The 19,169-nt window shown below is 51.1% G+C and overlaps 1 protein-coding gene across 7 annotated transcripts in view; it reads right to left on the bottom strand.

The window, feature by feature from the left end:
- PFKFB3 (6-phosphofructo-2-kinase/fructose-2,6-biphosphatase 3) overlaps positions 1 to 19,169 on the bottom strand; it is a 70,848-nt gene that overhangs the window by 15,653 nt on the left and 36,026 nt on the right. For 3 of the 7 annotated variants that reach the window (XM_074325018.2, XM_019738224.3, XM_074325019.2), the window contains exons 2-6: positions 3,203 to 3,328; positions 2,112 to 2,208; positions 1,343 to 1,409; positions 703 to 777; positions 292 to 348 (exon numbers count right to left, since the gene is read on the bottom strand). In XM_074325018.2, coding sequence (XP_074181119.1) covers positions 292 to 348; positions 703 to 777; positions 1,343 to 1,409; positions 2,112 to 2,208; positions 3,203 to 3,328 — 422 coding nt within the window. Of the gene's footprint in view, positions 1 to 291; positions 349 to 700; positions 778 to 1,342; positions 1,414 to 2,111; positions 2,209 to 3,202; positions 3,329 to 12,484; positions 12,905 to 19,169 lie in introns of those variants that run through there. The other 4 variants (XM_019738220.3, XM_019738222.3, XM_019738221.3 and 1 more) reach the window with 3 other exon arrangements.

Genomic DNA, 19,169 nt, shown 5'->3' with positions numbered 1-19,169 from the left:
GGTTAAATACCGTGTTTCCTCGAAAATAAGACTGGGTCTTATATTAATTTTTGCTCCAAAACATGCACGAGGGCGTATGTTCAGGGGATGTCCTCCTGAAAAATCATGCTAGGGCTTATTTTCCAGTGAGGTCTTATGTTCGGGGAAACACGCTACCACTCTGCCCTTCTGACCTCCTGGATCCCACCTCAGACAAAATCAACAGCATAGAGAGAGGACCAGTTCGCTCTCAGGGCCTAGTTACTTCTCCGGGCTTTGCAGCACGAGACTGGGGGTCCTGCATTGTCTTACCATGATGTTGGAGGCGACAACTGTGGGGTCATCGCACACAGACTCGATGAAAAAAACCTTGGAGGACGAGAGACAGAAATATTAGAAAACAAATGTGGTAACACGAAGGGCCAACTTTGGTATCGCGGTGATGTTACCGCCACATCTCAGGAGGAAGGACACCACTCACAAATCTCCAAAACATGAAAAAAGAACCATCCACTCCATCCCAAGTCCTTCCTCCCCCAGAGGAGAGATGCTTCACCCTCCCCAGTCAGGGTGACCCCTAAGAGCCCCACCAGGGAGGCCCTATCGGTATGTACATAGCACAACGAGGGCCATGGGAGTTGAAGGACCAAGTACAAATAGCCCACTCCTGAGGGTTTCCCTTTCTCATGAGCACCCCAGGGCAAGGCAAGAAGTCTGGCTCACCTTGAAATCATTTTCTTTGGCAAAATGAAGGATCATGTGTCTCCTCTCTCTGGTAGTATTGGTGGCATCGAAAACCTGACAGGGAGAAAGAGGGGCAGAGAAGAGAACCCAAACTCGAGTTTAACAGTATTTGCCAAAACACCAAGTAGGTCAGGCTGGTCACTTCCAAAAATGAGGTTCCAGGCGAGACTGCGCCCTGCCCATGGCTGTCCCCCCGCCCCACCACCACCACCTCCAGCACTCAGGAATGAAAGGGGAGGGGTGGGAATACTCCTTAAAGCAAATGAACAACACTAACACGCAGGGGAGGGTAACAAGAGAAGGGTGCTGGCTCCACGGCTGCAGCCACCCCGGGTCCAGCCTGCCTTGGAGGGTGGTGCCGACTGCACACAGAGGAGGGGTGAGCAGAGCACATCGGCTGGCTGTGCCCCTGAGTCTGCCCCCGCCGAGCCTTCATGGGTCCCTTGCTGCTCTAGCCACCTGCTTCCATCAACTCTAAGGCCAGAGGCACTTGTCCCTATGTGAGATGTCCTCACAATGGCTCTCAGCACTGCTTGGGCCAGTGTCTCCATGTCACTCTGTCCAGGGTACCATCCCACTATGGGATTGGAGATAGAGCCAGGGTATTCCTGAGACTTACTGAAATCTGGCCCCCTTCCTTCGTCAGGTAACTTTTGACGTCTCTCAAGGCGGCTAGAGCACACTGCCTGCAACACACAGAAAGAACACACACATCAGCGCTGGCCCATCCGACGGGAGAAGCCCAGGCAATCCCCACTCCTCCAAATGAGCAGAGGGACTGGCGATTCTATTGCTAAAGGGCTCAGGCTGGCCAGGGCTGCCAGGCCAGACCCCACAGGCCCAGAGGTTCCCTGTCGAAGCCTGCGTGGAGGGCTGCAGTCACCCTCTAAAGGGTTGCTCCTGACTGGATGCACTCTGAAATCCCCCTGGGAGCTTCTGAGAAACTGAGTCCTGACATAGAGTCTCACTGATCTGGTCTGGGGTCGGCCTGGCATCAGGAACTTTCCAAACTCCTAGGCATTTCTAAAGAGCAGCCAGGGCTGAACACCATTGGGTTTGGGTTTCATGATCCCCTTGGGCTTAAAACAAAATCCTGTTCAGTGGAAGCAGCTGATTTTCCACGAAAACAATTTTGTTCATTCTTAATAATGAGCCGTTGTTGTTGATCTGTATCCCATCAGCCGGGTTAGACCACCTAGGAGCAGATGAAAGCAGCGCGTCTCTGAGAGACCAGGACACTCCTCCACCGGCACACAGGGTGGGGCCAGACCTGAGGGCCACCAGCGGAGAGCCACACCACAGCCAGCTTCCTCTTTCTCTCACAGAACCCGGCTTTCCAAAGCCAAGCAAACCCAAACCCCAGGCCTCCATGGCAGCTCGGGCCTTACTTGCGGACTCTCATGGCCTCCTCATTGTCCGGGCGAAAGAAGTTGTAGGAGCTGTACTGCTTCACGGCCTCCCGGCGGTACTCCCCGACATTGAACACTGCAGACGGAAGAGGGAGGACACTTAGCTGGCCCCCAGGAAGAAGAGGCCACTTGCAGCTGGGAACACTCCGAATAAGGACACCAAGCACCCCCCCACACACACACACACAATTCTGGGAAGACAAGGAAGCCAGAAAGTGGACCTCCTCGTGTCGCATGCGATCATCGACCCAGACGGCAGCCCAGCCCAGCTGCCCTGCACCAAACAGCGCACAGCCTCCTGCTTCCCTGCAGGTTGTCTCCTACAGCCAGCCTCCCGTCCAGCCTCCCGAGCTAAGGGACTGGAGGCTGACACTGCAAGCACAGGTGGCTGTCACCCGTCTAGTGAACCCTGGGCAATGATTTCTGCTGACGGTGCCCAGGAGAGGGTGGGCCTGCACACCACTGCCAGGTCCCAATCGGCCATTCTACGAACGCAGCAGCCCACACCCCCGGGAAGCACTGGACATTGCTGGGCATCTCCTGTACGGAGCACTGCACTGGGGGACAGCAAGTGTGGGGGACAGCAAGTGGGGGACAGCAAGTGTAAAAATGAGTCCCTGTCCTTAAGACATTTCTCATACAGTTGGAAAGACCAGGCAAAGATTCATAAGCATAGAATCAGCGATATGGAGCACTTTAGTCAGTAGACAAATGTTACCACGAAGTGCTATGGGAATTAAAAGGGAAAAAAATCAACACAGACTGCGGTGGCCAGAGAAAGCTTCTGGAAGGAGGTGAGGGCTGAGCTGGGTGGGTTCTGGAGCAGTGGGAATAACGGAGTGGCCAGGGAGAAATGATCCCGACCCAAAGTAAGGGTGTGTATAGAGCGCGGTGGGTGACACAGCTGTAAAGGATCCCCCCCACCCCCAGCAAAGGGGACCAACCAGCCCAAGAGCGGTGCTGCATCTGGAAGGGCCATTTTTGTGTTTTGCTTTCTGTTTGGGGGTGAGGGGTGGGAAGCAGGATCGCAGCACATAGTGTGACTACACAGCCTTGGGACACGGCCTCACCTTTGGTGGGGACGCCGATCCAGTTGAGGTAGCGAGTCAGCTTCTTGGAGATGTAGGTCTTACCCCGGGCTGGCAGCCCCACCATCACGATCACGGTCGGGGAGTTGGTCAGCTTCGGCCCACAGGCTGGGAAGAACAAAGAAAGGTGCCATCAGTGAAGCAACTCACGAGACGGACAAAGTCATGTGCCCCACGACACCAAACCTTCCCACAGAAATGCCTTTCATTCCCAGCTCAAAGCCCCCAGCATTTTACAATCCAGTGGGACCAGGCCCCCTGGTGGCCAGAGCCCCTGGGTCACACCTCGCAGCTCCGTCTAGCTTCTCAGGTGATGGGTGGCAGGGACCTTCCCAGCCCCCAATGCCCAGCCGGCCAGGGAGGGCCCGAAAGCCAGCTGAGAAGCCCACTACTGACCCTAACCCCGAACAGAAGGTTCTCCTGGGGATGTAAGGAAGAGACCCCCCAACACCACGTATGATGAGGTCAACATAAGGAGATGTGTTTCCAAATGCAATATGTAAATCAAGGTGGCAGGTAGGAGTGGGCAATGGGGGGCAGGGCCCCCCCAGCCAAAATACAGAGAGAAGCCAATCATCAATTTCCCAGTCTCCACACGGCAGGTCTACTTGAGCTTCCTAAAAAAAAAAAAAAAAATGCTTTTTTTTTTTTTTTTAAAGAAGGCAATTTTAAAAAGCAATAATCTATTAAGTGAAAGTATGTCAGGGACCCCAAGTGCTGCCCTCCCCCTAAAGGATGACAGATAAATTCCTTTGTCCCTGAGACCGTCCCTGCCCATTGCCAAGTTCTGACTGGTGCCAGGGCCCTGTTGAAGGAATGGCAGGTCACAAGGTCCTATATGCTCCAGGTCCCTAAGCCTCAGGCAGGGAAAGCCAGAGGGTCCTGCCTATGAATCTCCTGGCTTCGCTACTGAACGACTGTCCCATGTCCCTTGGAATCTCAATAAGACAAAACACCAGGGAGAGAGATTTTTCACTGTTCTAAGAAAGCAGCAAGGAGCCCTGTTCTAAACATTAAAGGCTCAGTATTTCTGTGGCGGGCGTCTTGCCCGAGACTCTCGGGTGATCCAGCAACCTGGGGGTGAGGTTGCCTGCCGGGAGCAAGAGACTGGCCACCTGCCCACACCAGCCCACAGCACTACCCGGCACTCATTGGCTGCCACGGCCAGCCCAGCTTTCCTCATCAGCCACGCAGCTTGCTTCCTGGGCACCTGTCACATGGGTATAGGCAAAGCTATTCAGGTTGCATCCCAAATCTAGGCAGACATCAGGTTTAGACAGGAAGCCCTGTCTCTCTCTAACAAGCAAGTGCCGCATGGGGGAGGAGGGACAGCCACCAGGACCCTGACAAGCACAGGCTTGAAGAAGACGCCTCCTCTTAAGCTGAATATGCCCCCTCACGGTCATGCTCGGCCTGGTGACTAAACTGAGGTCAGGTGTCCAAACGCTTACCACGCTCCTCTAGGACCTGCCCCCTGGACCTGTAGGCTGGGGCTAGGAGGAAGCAAGCACTGCATACAGGGGCAGTTTCTTTCCTGTTTTTAGATCATCAGTGACCTTCTCCGTGCAGAATGAGGAGGAGGAGGAGGAGGAAGAGAGAGAGCAAGACCATCAGGAGGCCGGCCAGGAGACATTCAGGAGCCACACAAGCCCTGGGCGAGGATTCTCCAGCTCCCGGTGGCGGGGAACAAACAAGTCCCTAGAAATACCTAGAGGCATTTCTCTACTCCCTGTGCACACAAGCGGAGACTCAATCAAAGACTCACCAGTGTGCTTTCTTGAGTCCTAAGGGGCAAGCAGATAAAGGTGACGGCCTCGCCCAAAACCAAGGGGGACATAAAGACACACCTTACTGTATATGCATTGTGGCAGCTGCAGGCGACACAGGAGGAAACAGTTCTCACTTGTGCCCCCAAAACAATTCTCACTCTACTAACCCTTCTTCTAAACCATTGGTATTCCCTATTCGTATCTGATGTCCCCACCAAGTGCATCCAAACATGCACAGACATACTATCTCTGTCCCTCTCTCTTCCCTCCGGGCTGGGCACACCCACAGATAAGCAAGACTCGGACTTGGAGACAGAAGCTGACTGACTTATCAAATCAGGTTTTAGTGGCACTCTCCCCTAATCATATGCACACATCTCCAAATCTCTGGCAGTAGCCGCTTCGGGAGGAAAAGAACCATGAAGACACGGGAGAGTAAACATCTTAAACCAAAAGCTCAGGTTGAATCTCAAACCTAAATAAACCATCAGTCCCTCATCTGGCAAAGCAGAAGTCATTCTTCCCACTCCTTTGGCTTCTTGTGTAAGATTCCAAGGAGCTGCCACAAAGCCTTTTGACGAAACCTGAGTCTTACTCTCCTTTACGCCTCCCTTCTCTTTTTTAAAGTCACAGCACATCTCAAGCGTCTTCATGGTCCTATAATCATTTACCCCTTCCTCCATTCCCCCAGACCCTCCAGTGTCTTCTTCTCTATGGACCTTTTTATTTTTATTTTATTTTATTCCCCTTCTTCTGCCTTCCCCCGCCCCCCACTCGGGTTCAAGCCGTTGTTTCTCAGTCTAGTTGTGTAGGACACAGCTCCCTGGCCCATGCTGGTATTATTGCCTGCCCCTCCCCAGGCAGTCAGTCAGTCCCAGCTCTTGGCAGCTCTTTCCGGCTGCCGGAAACCAGCTCAGGGCAGCCCAGCTCCAGGGAGAGCCGTTGTTCCCAATCTTAGCTATAGAGGGCGTAGCTCACTGGTCCATGTGGGAACCGAACAGGTGACCTTGGGTGACCTCAGCTTTAGGAGCACAGTGCTCCAACCACCTGAGCCACCGGGCCGGGCCCCCCTTTTATTTTTTAACCCATGGAAAAGAGAGTCCCTCCCACCTCTCATACCATTGTCCCTGAGGCTCTGCCTTCTTTCCCACCAGCACAGGGGCTAGGGAAGATAAGTATGGAGTTTAACACAGGATTTCCCAAAAAGTACGTAGTACTTGTGTGTTTCACGTCCTCTTATACAAATGTTTAATATGTTAACTTCTTTTTGACAATAAAGTTTTATACTCAGACGTATTTAGATGTCAACATAAATGTGTCCGTGGTGATACAGAGATGTTGACTATATTAAAGGGGCAAAGAAACAGTTGTTTGAAGACTGCTGGGTGAACAGACTATAATCACTTGGATCGCAGTTTGGGGGGACGCTCAGGGTAAACGTGTCATCCGTGGTTAAGGCCATCCCTTGAATAAGAGCTCATGGAAAGTCACCAAGTTCTGGGAGCTCACCCCCAACTCTCTAATGTCATTACCATCACTCACTCCAGGGCCCTGTGAGCTCCGGGTGTGCACACACAATACACAAGCATACAAACGCACAGGGTCATTTCAGAGCATGATAGATAATGCTATGAGAGCAGAGCAGATGTCCCTGAAAAGAGTACTGGCACTAGGGCTGGGGGGTTTGAATGGGGTAGCCACGGTCAGCGTCATCGCTGAGTAGCACCTGAGCTGAGACAGGTCCATGCATAGCCAGCCACACTGTTTTACTAGTACGCATGTGTACTGCCTGCACTGGTCACTTCCCTGATATGAGTGGATGCAGAAAAGCAAACGATAACCAGGAGGCCAGTACGCGAGTGCAGTGAGCGACACCTATGGTGACCTGAGTAGCCAATCCTGAAAGTGGTCAGCTACATAGGGCAGAGGCTGCAATTCCAATTCTAATTCTGGCCCTACAACCAGATTAAGCTGCTAACCTCTCTGACAATGGGTAACACACTGACATAAGCTGTCCTCACCCACCACACCGACACCCACAACTCATGCTCAGAAAATAAAATAAGCTGTCGGAAGACACTTTGCTGCTGCTGCTCCCATCCCTCCAGCAAGCTTTCTTCTACCCAGGAGAGCTCCAAAATGCTGACCTCAAAAAGATGCCAAGTCATTCATGATCTTTTCTACAAGTGGGTAAGTTATTGCTTTAGTGACAAGTCCCAGGGGAAAAAATGGATGCAGACGGGGTCAGTCCCCAGCGTGACCTGATGGAATTTCGACGGCCATAACCGCCGAGACCTACTCTCACCAGGCAAGGGCAAGCCGAACGCTGCACAGAAAGACCCGCTGTGACCCTGCAGCTGTACCACCACCTAAGAAGGGCTCTCTGGAAAACCACTGCACGCCCTTGGCCCTGGGGGAACGAAATGCAGGCCCAGAAAGCTATGGCAAACACTTCACTATTGTCCACTGGACATAAACCCTCTCCTGGGATCACATCAGCCCGAAGAGTCTGCTTAGCTACTGTTAAGCACCAACATCCATCTACTTTGTTCGTATTCTGTTCTCTAGACTCCACATATAAGTGAGATCATATGGTATTTGTCTCTCTCAGTCTAACTTATTTCACTTAATGTAATACCCTCTAGGGCCGTCCACGTTGTCGCAAATGGTAAAATTTCATCCCTTTTTATGGCAGAGCTATACTGCATTGTATATATGTACCACCATTTCTTTATCCAATTATCTATTGATGGGCATTTCCGTATCTTGGCTATTGTGAATAGAGCTGCAGTAAACATAGGGGTGCATATATTTTTTCAAACAAAGAACAAATCGATGGTTGCTACGTGGGGGGGGGGGTTGGGAGGTGGGTGAGAAAGGTGAAGGGATTAGGAAGTACAAATTGGTAGTCACAAAATAGTCACAGGGATGTAAAGTACTGTATGTGGAATATAGTCAATAATGTAAAAACTACCCTATTTCCCCGAAAATCAGACCTAGCCAGACCATCAGCTCTAATGCATCTTTTGGAGCAAAACTACCGGGTCTTATATTAATTTTTGCTCCAAAAGACGCATTAGAGCTGATTGTCCAGCTAGGTCTGATTTTCGGGGAAACATGGTATGTGTGGTGTCAGATGGGTACTAGACTTATTGGGGGGATCACTTCATAAATTATATAAATGCCTAACCACTGTGCTGTACACCTGAAACTAATATTAAATAACACTGAATGTCAACTATAATTTAAAATATATAAGTATATATTCACAGGATGTAAAGTACAGCCTAGGGAATATAGTGAATGCTACTGTAATAGCTATGTATGGTGTCAGATGGGTAGTAGACTTGTTGGGGTTATCACTTTGGGAGGGGTGTAAATATCTAATCATTATGTTGTTTTGTACACCTGAAACTAATTTAAAAAAAAGAACCAACATCTGGACTAATAGGGGGATCACTGCATAAATTATATAAATGTCTAACCACTATGTTGTACACCTGAAGCTAATATAATATTGAATATCAACTGTAACTTTTTAAAAATTAATTACAATAAAAAAAAGTGAGCTTGCCCCAGAGGGACAGGCCTAAGGATGTGAGGGGTGGCAAGAACCCAGAGAAGCCAAACTTCTTTCAAAAGCTCTTCTGTACTATTTGGTGAAAACCATACTCATTCATAGCTTTGCATGTATATTTTAATGCATGTCTAACTAACCTTTGTCCAGCGAACGGCCCTCCCAACCCAACATGGTCTCTGCCAGGAACAGTGAAGGACGGAGTTTTTGTGACTCATTTGACAACACTGGGCGGCAATACAATAGCATAGTGGCTAAGAGGGCAGGGCCTGGAGTCAAATAAAGAGTTCAAAGCCAGTTCCCATGGCTTCCTTGGACTTTGGACACGTTACCTGACATTCCAATGTTTTAATTTCCTTTTCTGTTAATGGAGAAATACTGCATAAAGTTTCTTGGAAGGATTATGACGTAATATGGGTGAAATGCTTCCTGCAGCCTCTGTCGGCCTCAGCCTTTATGGCTTCCATCACTCCAGACACGTGGAAACTAAGACCCACACATGAAGAGAGGGCCACACAAGTACTAAGGGACAGAACTGGTCTCTCTCATCTGGAATCCTTCAAGTGCTCTTTCCTCAACTAGTGGTTCTCCACCAGTGACTGAACCTAAGGAACTCTAAGAAAATAGGATGTCCAGGCCTCACCTACGGCAATTCGAACTTGCTTCAGGGAACCCGTATGGATTTTTTTTCCCAGTATTTCCCCCAAATGATTCTTATGTGCAGCCAGGGACGAGAACCACCGCTATAAACTATAGTGGCCAACCATGGACGGGTAAGAATATCTCTCCTTTTAAAAAATTTTTATTGGGGAATATTGGGGAACTGTGTTTCTCCAGGGCCCATCAGCTCCAAGTCATTGTCCTTCAGTCTAGTTGTGGAGGGCGCAGCTCAGCTCCAAGTCCAGTGACCGTTTTCAATCTTTAGTTGCAGGGGGCGCAGCCCACCATCCCATGGGGGAATCGAGCTGGCAACCCTGTTGTTCAGAGCTTGCGCTCTAACCAGCTGAGCCATCGGTCTGCCCCCTTATCTCCCTTCTTTAAGTTAGACTACCATCACTGGATTTAAGCCCTACTGAGATGAAAACTGTTTTACCAGTGGACAGTATGGAACCCACTTTACAGATGAGAAAACTGAGGTTCTGAGTGAGTAAATAAGTAGGAATTCGCATGCAGCTCTCCACTTTTAGTGATGATAAACGGAAAGGACAGGCAGCCCTTGCCAGTCGATAAATGATTTCCCTGTCAATGAAGTTGATTCACCAATTCAGTAAGTCCCTCCCCCCAAGTTATGGTTTGCATTTGAAGGAAACTGCAGGTTTTGTAAGAAGCATTTACCACAAATGGGTGTCGTACCAGAGCACTCAGTTGATGTACGTCAGGGGCAGAAATTTCACCAAACTAATCAATCTGGAGCTTTCTGTTTTACTGTCTTTTGCACATCAACAGTAATGTCCCCCACACCCTCAGAGGAATCTTCTGCAGACCCCCAGTTAGGACACCTTTTAGAAAGATGGTAACCGGTTTAGGAAGGAGAAAATCCATCCAATGTTCCAAACGTCATTAAAGAAGGGCGGAGGGAATCAGGGACGATGCCACGAAGAAAGACTGCTTTCTCTATTCTAAAGAGAGACAGATGTGTCTATAGAAACCAAGAAAGACACCGCTACTTGAAATAAGGGCATGGAATAATTATCCAGGCTGCAGGTAATCTTACAAGGAAGAACGCGTCTGAGACCACACCTCTGAACCACGCTCAGGATTCCGGAAGTGGGCGGGGCAGGGACGTAATCCATCAGCTTTAGCATCCACCCCGCCCCCCAAGCTCTGCGAGGGATTTTTAGACAAATCTCTCATCTGCGTGTGAGACGTGCAGACCGACAGAGTCTAATGGATGGGTCTCTAAAGCCTGCAGGAAAGAAGCTCGCTGCACACTTGTGTCTCAGAATCACACGACTGAGCGAATGCAGCCAATCTCAGTGCCCTCCGCTCCCAACCCCAGGGTCATTTCTCCCCGACCTCAGCCCACCACCATGAACCTAGGGAACGACAAAATTTGTTCGTGTGTGGGTGTTTGTGTGTGCACACACTTATGTAAAAATGCATTTACATACATATATAGAACCAACCTATATTCATATGACCAGTTAGATTACAAAGTGCTGCATAAATATGTTTTATTCAAGTCACAAAAGGTGGGATTGTTTCTGCATCTTGCGGACGCCAAATCTCCCTCAGGATTTAAGGCGCTGCGTTCTTCAGCATCAATAGGTTTTTACAGAAACACAAGCAGACCGTGGTCAGCCCAGTGTGCAAGCTATTTAAAAGCGTATCTGAAAGGGCTGGGGAAAGAGAAACAGACCTGCCAATCCCCTCCACTTTGCAAAGAAACCTAGTTCTCTTTAAGACTTCTGTGGCCCCCCAAACCCTCAGGTCCAGCAGAGGGGGACAAGCTGGCAGAGCAGCCCCAGTGTCAGGAGTGCCTTGCCAGGTCCCATCACCAGTATGACCGATGAGCACCACAGAGCCATCTTTCCCCACCTCCTGGCGCCGGCAGGGGGTGGAGGGTGATTCAGACCTGGGCAAAGCCCAAGGTGGTGAGCTGTATGAGCTGTCACCATGACCATCCCGAAACGTGACAACAGAGAAGGCCAGCAGGCGGCTTTGCACTCCAGTGCCACCCACGCCTAGAAGACTCCCTAGGGTTTGCACCTGGGATCCTATGCTGACCTCTCAGGTAACCTGACCTGTCCTGAGACAAAACACCCACCACCGGGCTCTACCTTATCCACCTGATGCTCCTGGGCAGGTTACCTGGAGGAGCGATATCACCTTCAAAACACTGGAACCACCCTTTCAAGAGGGGGCTCTCTCCATAGCTAGGGATGGAGCCTAAGATAAACCTTTCCAAAGCATGTATGGCCCAACACAGACGGAGCAGGGTGGTGAACTGCCAGCAAATTCCAAGCTCGGTGGAGTGAAACACAGCCAACTGTGCTGTCACCCATCTACAGACCCTCCGCAAAACTGGAGGCAAAGGCTTGGTTCCAGGGCTGCTCTCTTGTGGCCCCCAGCACAGCACCTGGAGGTGGGAGTGAGGAGAGGGAGGGAAAGACAGAGGAAACAGAGAAGGAGAGAAAGGGAAGATACATAAAGAGTAGAAAGATTAGAAATACACAGAAAGGAGAGAAAAGCAAGAGATGGAAATGTAGAGATGTGATAGAAATATATAGAAAAGGGACTGAGATGAGGTGTAAATACATACAGAGGTACGGAGGGCAGACAAACGTAGGGAGGAGTGAAGAGAGGCGATGGAAATAGAGGTAAAGAGAGACAGCGAGAGAGGAGGGAAGGTAGTGATGGAGAGAAAGGAGGGGAGCGATCCGAGGTGACGCTGCGCGTGCAAGGGGCCTCGTCCCTTGACCGGATTCAGCCTGACGGGAGCCAGGGAGGAAGACGGGGGTTGGGGGACACGCGAGCGTCCCTTCCCAAGCGTCACGAAGCAAAGGCTCTACAGTGCCCTGCGCTCCCGTCCCCGGCGCTCGGGAGCCAGAGGCCGGAGCGCGCTCGCCGTTTCCTGATCCCTCTGCGCTCCCGTGCGCGAGTCGAGCGGAGCACCGCGGTGCAGCCGGCAGAGCCTAGGCGCGCCCGACGCTGGCCAGGGGAGGCGCAGTGCCGGCGCCAGAGCCCGTGTCGTCCCCGCCCTGCGCCCCTGCCAACCCCGCCCCAAGCGCCGGGGAGGAGCGGAAGGCGCCCGGACCCGCAGGGACAGCGGTGGAGGGCGGCGCCCGGCCCCGCACGAGCGCGCCGGAGAGGAGTCGGCACAAAAGCGCCCTGCCAGCGCCTGCCATACAATGGCCTAGCTCTCCAAGCGGCGCGCCTCTCCCCTGCAACCCGGCATCCGCGCGCATCTGCACTCACATCTGGGCAGCGAGGGACGGTGGTCCACCGGGATCCAGATCTTCTGCACCCGGCTCTGAGTCAGTTCCAAGGGCATCTTCACAGCCTAGACTTGGCGGCCCTCTGTCCCTTGCGAAGAATTCAGACTTGAGGAGAGTGGCGTGTCGACCCCCCAAAACAAAGGGGAAGAGGGGGTGAGTGCGCGAGAGCGCGGCCCGGGCGCCCTTCCTAGTGCTGCTTTTTGGAAACGTGCTTTGTGGTAAATGATGAACGCTCGCCCGGGGCGTGAGGTTCCACGAAAGCTTCGAAAGGGGCGGGGGGCTGGGGCTGCACCCGCAGCTTCTGCAGGGCCAAGCTCGTCCACTCGGGAAGTCCCCGGGATGCTCAGAGCGGAGTGACAGTCGTGTTCCTTTCCCGCTTGCCTCCTCTCCAGCTCTGCTAGCACGACCCGTGCTCTGCTGGGGCTTTTAAGAGTTGGGCCGGCAGCGATGCATACGTCAGCCTTGGGGCGGGGACGCATTCTTCGGGTCCCAGGCCCCTTTCACGTGGGGAGCCGGGCGGGGAGGGGCACTAGGCAAGCCAGGAGGCGACCTGCTGGCGCCCCCTGCAGGCCCACGACAGCAGCTCGCCCTGCTCCTGCAGCGCCTGAAAACTAACGCCCTAAACCCAGTCTTGGATGAAGGTCCTACTCCGTGAGCGTCCTCCTATCACCCCCTAAAAACGACCGGCACGGCTTCCCAGATTAATCGCCTCATCTGTGCTGGGAGGAAAGGAGGGCCGCCATCCAGTGTGATGCGTGGATCCCTGCAGCCGAATCATCTGGGATACTGGTTAAAACGCATCCTACTTGACGGCCTCTGTGGGAGCGGGACCCCAATACTCTGCATTCCTAACATGCGCTCCAGGTCATGCACGGTCAGGCTGAAGACCCTGGCTTCGGGTTAAAGGTTGGAGAGAGAGAAGCCTGAGGAAGGATGCTGAGAGCGTCTGTGGGGCACAGCTCTCGGGTCGCTCCTTGCCATAGCTGCTCCCTAATAATACTTGTGAGACTCACTGACCACGACGCCTGCCACCCGCGGGGAGAGGGTTTCCCTTGTCCTTCGCCCTCACTCCACCCACTCTCCTGAATCCCTCAGAAACCTTGACTTGTCCTGCACACTGCTCTCCCAACATCCAGCCCCAAGACCTGGCACCCGGGCTCCCAGACCCGCTGCTGAGAGGCCTGCAGTGTGCGCACCAGGAGGGGGGGAGAAAGCCCCGGAATAATTATTGGGAGGCGGCACCTTGATTATGCAAACCCCTAAAATTCATGACATTTATCCAGCACAGCCCTACTGCATCTCTTCCTCACCAGTTTTTGGTGTGTGTGTGTGTCCTTTCTGCCTCCCCGGTTCTCGCAGTTTTGCACCAGCTCACGACAGGTGACAGTCGTGTAGTCAGGCCAGTGTCTGCCTGTAATGACCCGGGGTGCTTTTTGCGGGGACTGCCACAGCCACAGGGACTACATGGATGTGACTTTAGCACGCCATACATCAGCACAGAAGCGCTCGCGCCCGCCTTGCAGAGGTGCAGCCCTCAGACCTCACGCTGAGGTTGTGCTGTGATTGCAAGGAAGAAGGCGGAGCTCCCTGAATCCCAGAGTGCAACGTAATATTCCGAGCAGAGGCTGCCACACGTCGCTCACGTCCCGCATGGCTCGGCTGGGCGGGCGCCCGCTCCCCTGCAGCCCGCACAGCTGCGGCGGGCACAGCTGCTCCCGCCCTCGCCGCCGGGGCCTCCCCCCTTTCCAGCAACCCCGCCCGCCCCCGGATCGGGAGCGCGAGCCTCGCCCCCCGCCCCCGCCCCCGCCCCTCCTATAACCCTCCCCGGAGCCCAGGCTCTCCCTGCAACAACTTTGCTGACTGTTAGGTTTGGGCGCTCAGCAGCTGTTCAGAAACTCGAGTGCATTGCATTGGACTTGTTTTTCTGCAATGGGAGCAAATGCCAGAGATGACACCCTATAATGCCCCAGGGAGAGCCTCACTCCATTTTTGAAATAAGCGTGTGCTGATCCAAGGAGAAAAACATTCGCCAGGGAGCACCTGCGCCACAGGGAAAAGTTGCTGCCGGGGTTCGCTGGGGTCAGGCAGGGGGCTGGATGCTTGCACACTCGCCTCTCCGGGAGGAACCAGTGTACCTGCATGCCTGCTACTCTCCTACTGGATTTGTTTGCACATACAAGCAGGGCAAGGGGGACAGGGGGACAGGCTTGCAAACAACTGTGGTGGGTTTCGGCTCGGGGTGAGGGGACCACCACTGCGTTGGCACATCTTTAATCTCCTGACCTAATAACATGTCTGTCCAGGGTCCAGCTCTGAGAGCAGGAGGCAGCAGACCGTCCTCGGAGATCTCAGCTTCAGCGTTCGCACTCGCCACACAGACGCTGCACATTCGCTGCCTGTGCCTCAATAATGCTTTAAGCGGCCATCACGGCACGCAGACAGCCCTCCCTCATCACCTCTTGTCCCTGATGGGGGCCAGGCAAACGGAAGTTCACTCAACCTCCCTCCCACTCCTGATATCTAAGCGCAAACAAAGTGGGAATGCTGGGGTACCCGGATGAATTCACACTTTAAAATAAAGGGGGCAGCTAGAGTTGGTGCCAGCACTTGCAGCCCTCAAGTAAATTAGGGTAGCGTCCTGTGGGAGATAAAATTGCTTCACTGCAAAACTTTATAAACAACCCAAGTACAACTGAATTCCAAGAATGTACTGGTTCAGAGTTTATGGTTTAGACATCACCTAACTCTTCCCCTAGTTCTGCTAATGGCCCCATCTTCACCCAACTGTCTGGGGCTTTTACTGACTCTGCTCCCCAACCTGGTGATTAGCAACACCCTCCTTCAGAAAAGGCCACAGAGAGTGTCAAGATTTCTCTAACACAAAGATCTTTTTACAGACAGGACAGCTCCAAGTACTAGGGGAGGTCCTAGGTACTATGAAGGCTTAGAAAACCACCTTCCAGGCAATCCAGTCATGTTTTACGTGAGTAAAGGGAAGTTCAGAGTTTAGAGCGGTTAAGGAACTAGGTTAAAGGCCAAGGAACACAGCCAGTTGGGAATCTCTTTTCCCCTACTTGACACAGACAAGTTCCCCCACGGGACTTGTGATGGGCGCGGCCTCACCCCAGGGTGCTGAGCGGAGCCCTGATGAAGGCGGAGATTACACTGTGATTCAGCCCCATCTCACCCACAACAGTTGAGCTGTTTGGCAGGAAAGAGCTGAGAGAGCTTGTGCGGTAGTGTCTGGCGGAGGTGCTTATAGAGGAGAATTCTTTAGCTCCGTCTAGACGCAGAGAAAGGATGGTGGAAGTGGTTTATCTCCATGACATCTCTGCCCAGTTCCTTCTGCTGGCCAGTGTCCTAACCCTACCCCTGCTCCCCGATGCTGCTCTAACAGCGAAAAGCAACCCCATTTCCATGATTCGGTGCCAGCAGGCCAGATGTAAATAGTTAACCCTGCTAGTACCCACCACCTCCACGAGAGAGACTGAGAGAGAACACCCTGCTACTGCAGGCTGTGAACAATCAGAGTTGCTAATTAGACACAAAGCATCACCATTTGCTTAACAATTCCGTGTCTGCCAGAGTGAAGGGAGACACCAAAGTAAAGACCCAAATAAGCCCTCATTTCACCACCCATCCAGGGGAGACGGCGATTTTTTAAAAAGCATTTGTCACTCATTTTTTAAAAAGCGTTTGTCACTCATATATGAATGGGAGCACAGACACAGACCCACATAGTGCCACACCGGTGGATTGAAAACCCAATTCAGAACCTGCAGGATGAGGTTTACAGCAGCTTTATTCATAATCAGCAAACGTTCTGGAAGCAGCCAAGACGTCCTTCAGTAAGTAAGTGGATAAATAAACTATGGTCCATGCAGACAATGTAATATTATTCAGCGCTAAAAAGAAATGAGCCATCAAGCCATGAAAAAAAATGGAGGAAACTTAAATGCATATGAGTAAGTGACAGAAGCCAATCTGAAAAGGTTCTATACTATGATTCCAGCTCTATGACATTCTGGAAAAGGCACAACTATGGGGACAGTAAAAAGATCAGAGGTTGCCAGGGGTTGGGGGCAGAAATGGATGAAGCACAGAAGGTTTTTAGGGCAGTGAAACTACTCTGTGTGACACTATAATGGTGGGTACGTGTCATTAGTTGTCAGAACCCACAGAATGTACAACACCAAGGGTGACCCCTCATGTCAGCCATGGACTCTGGGTGATGGCGATGTGTTGGTGGAAGTTCATCCTGAGTAAAAGGGGAGCACTCTGGTGGGGATGTTGACAGCGGGTGGGGGGCAGTGCATGTGTGGGCGCAGGGGTACATGAGGACTCTATACTTCCCTCGCAGTTTTGCTGTGAACCTACAACTGCTCTAAAAAATAAAGTCTATTAAAACATCATTATTTTTCTACAAATGGCACATACTTTTCTTCTATTAAGTGGACTTCATGTCTTATCTTGGGGGCGTGAGGATGGTTTCTTTGTGGCCACCGCCTGGCTCTGGGTGAATAGACATACACTGTCCGACTGACGTCCCACTGAACCTTCCAGCAAGTTTCCATTTCCCTCTGCCTAGTCCACGTCACTCCGCTTCCTGCAGTGAGGACTTTCCTTTGTGTAGGGCACAGCCCTGAGCTAGGGAGCACGCGCTTCAAACTGGCTGCTGTGGTTTCACAGCTGGCATCAGTCCTCTACTGCTTTCAGAATACTTACTCGCCTTGTCAACCCCCTCACCTAATATCAAGACATATTATTGGGTTTAAAAGTATTATTGCATGAATTCAAGATACTTGTGCTTTTTAAAAATCAGATATTCTCTAGTTAACAGTATTGTATCAATGTCAATTTCCTGGTTTTGATATTTTACTACAGTTATATAAGATGTCATCTTTAGAGGAAGCTAGGTAAAGGGTTCGTGGGACTCCAGGTACTGTTTTATAATTTCCTGTATTTCAAAATAAAAAGATACACCCCAAAAAATTTAACATCAGTGATAGCTTGGTTTGCTTAAATTCTGAAGAAAAAAACCCCAAAAACATAGATTATGTAGATTCAGGCACTGAGGGAGAAGGGAATTGGCAGAAAGGTAGTCAATTTGCATGTGTTCTAACACCTTTGCTTCTTGCAAATGACACACATATACAAACAGAATTTGCATGAATCCTGCACCTGTGAAAAAATGGAATCAAACTCAAGCTATGTTTTCATTTGGGGTGGGGATGATTCTATTTCTGCACTTTGCATAGATCTTTAGGAGAAAATCAGTGGATCTGTTGTCTTTGGCACCAATTTGCATGCCTAAAACAAAATGAGGAAGAGAAAGGCAGAGTTCAGCTGAGGATTCCAAGAAGTCCACGCTGAGCCATCTTTCCCTGAGGGGAGAGTAGACACACAGATGGGTAACTACCCGAGAAGCTCCTGGTCCCTCTTCTGGTACCTGGTGTTTGTGAGAGGCTCAGACACAGGTGCTGTGTGTCGGTCACTGCCAGGAGGAACAAGCTACACTGGAATCTCCATCATCTTGGGCCCAGCCAGGGAACAGAAGTAGGTGACCAAACAGCGGTCACCATGGGATTCCGTGCCCAGCCTCAGCTGAGCATTACAAAGAAATAGCTTCCATGCCCAAGAGCTTGCAATTTACCACCAGAGGGGGAAATGCACACATATTAGAATAAAAGTAGGGAACTGAGATAGAAGTGTTAGGTGAGGTGAGAATATGCCTAATGCAGGCTACGGATAAGTCCCTGTTGAAACACATAGTAAGAAAAGTCTGCACAGAAGTCAGGGCAGATCAACTGGGAATTTCATATCCATCTCATCATTCTTCACTGTATCTCTTCTGAGTCCAAAAGAACACATGAAACTAAACGTCAACGTCTCTCATTTCTTCCTACATTCAACAATTATTCACTGAGAGCCGGCTGCATCAGAGGCTACAAAGTCAAGTAAGATGTGGTACTTATCAGAATTATGATTCATTTTTGCATTTCATAGTATGTCCCCCATCTCTCCTCTCCTCTGCTCTGCTCTCTCCTCTCCCCTCCCCTCCCCTCCCCTCCCTTGCCCTCCCCTCCCCTCCCCTCCCCTCCCCTCCCCTGCCCTCCCCTGCCCTCCCCTCCCCTCCTCTCCTCACACACACACTCCTACCTTTTTTCCTTGGAGTTAATGAAGCTGAGGCTCAGAAATAGTAACTTACCTGCCTGTCATCACATAGTTAATAAGCGAAGGAATGGAGAACAAGATCTTCAACTAGCCTGATATTCTTTCAGGTTTCTCCCAAGTAAGTTAATTTCTAACCAGAATGTGCAGTCTCCCTGCCAACAGCAATGCCGAAAGAAAATTTTGTATCCAGTTGGTTTCCATGACAATCGCTAAATTACTTAGTATTCGGTTATAATGTGGAAGTAAGAATGAGAATCATCTTAAAGAACTATTATGAAGATTAATAACGAAAAACTTTCAAATGACCCTACAATGGAAAGCGCTATGTAACGTATGAACACAGAGCGCCAGCCTCTCAGAGATTCAGGCCTTCATGTTTCAGCAGTCAGACCTCACAGCTTTCCCCCTTATGACGCAGAAAAGGCACATGGTGGTTACTACAGTTGAGCCCATTTAAAACAAAATAACAGTTGTATGAAATGAAACTGAAA

Source organism: Rhinolophus sinicus, chromosome 1, assembly GCF_057876585.1.
Source record: "Rhinolophus sinicus isolate RSI-liver-muscle chromosome 1, RSI-T2T, whole genome shotgun sequence".
Lineage (NCBI taxonomy): Eukaryota > Metazoa > Chordata > Mammalia > Chiroptera > Rhinolophidae > Rhinolophus > Rhinolophus sinicus.
The sequence above is the reverse complement of the archived record's forward strand: the minus strand, read 5'-3'. Positions and strand labels throughout refer to the sequence as shown.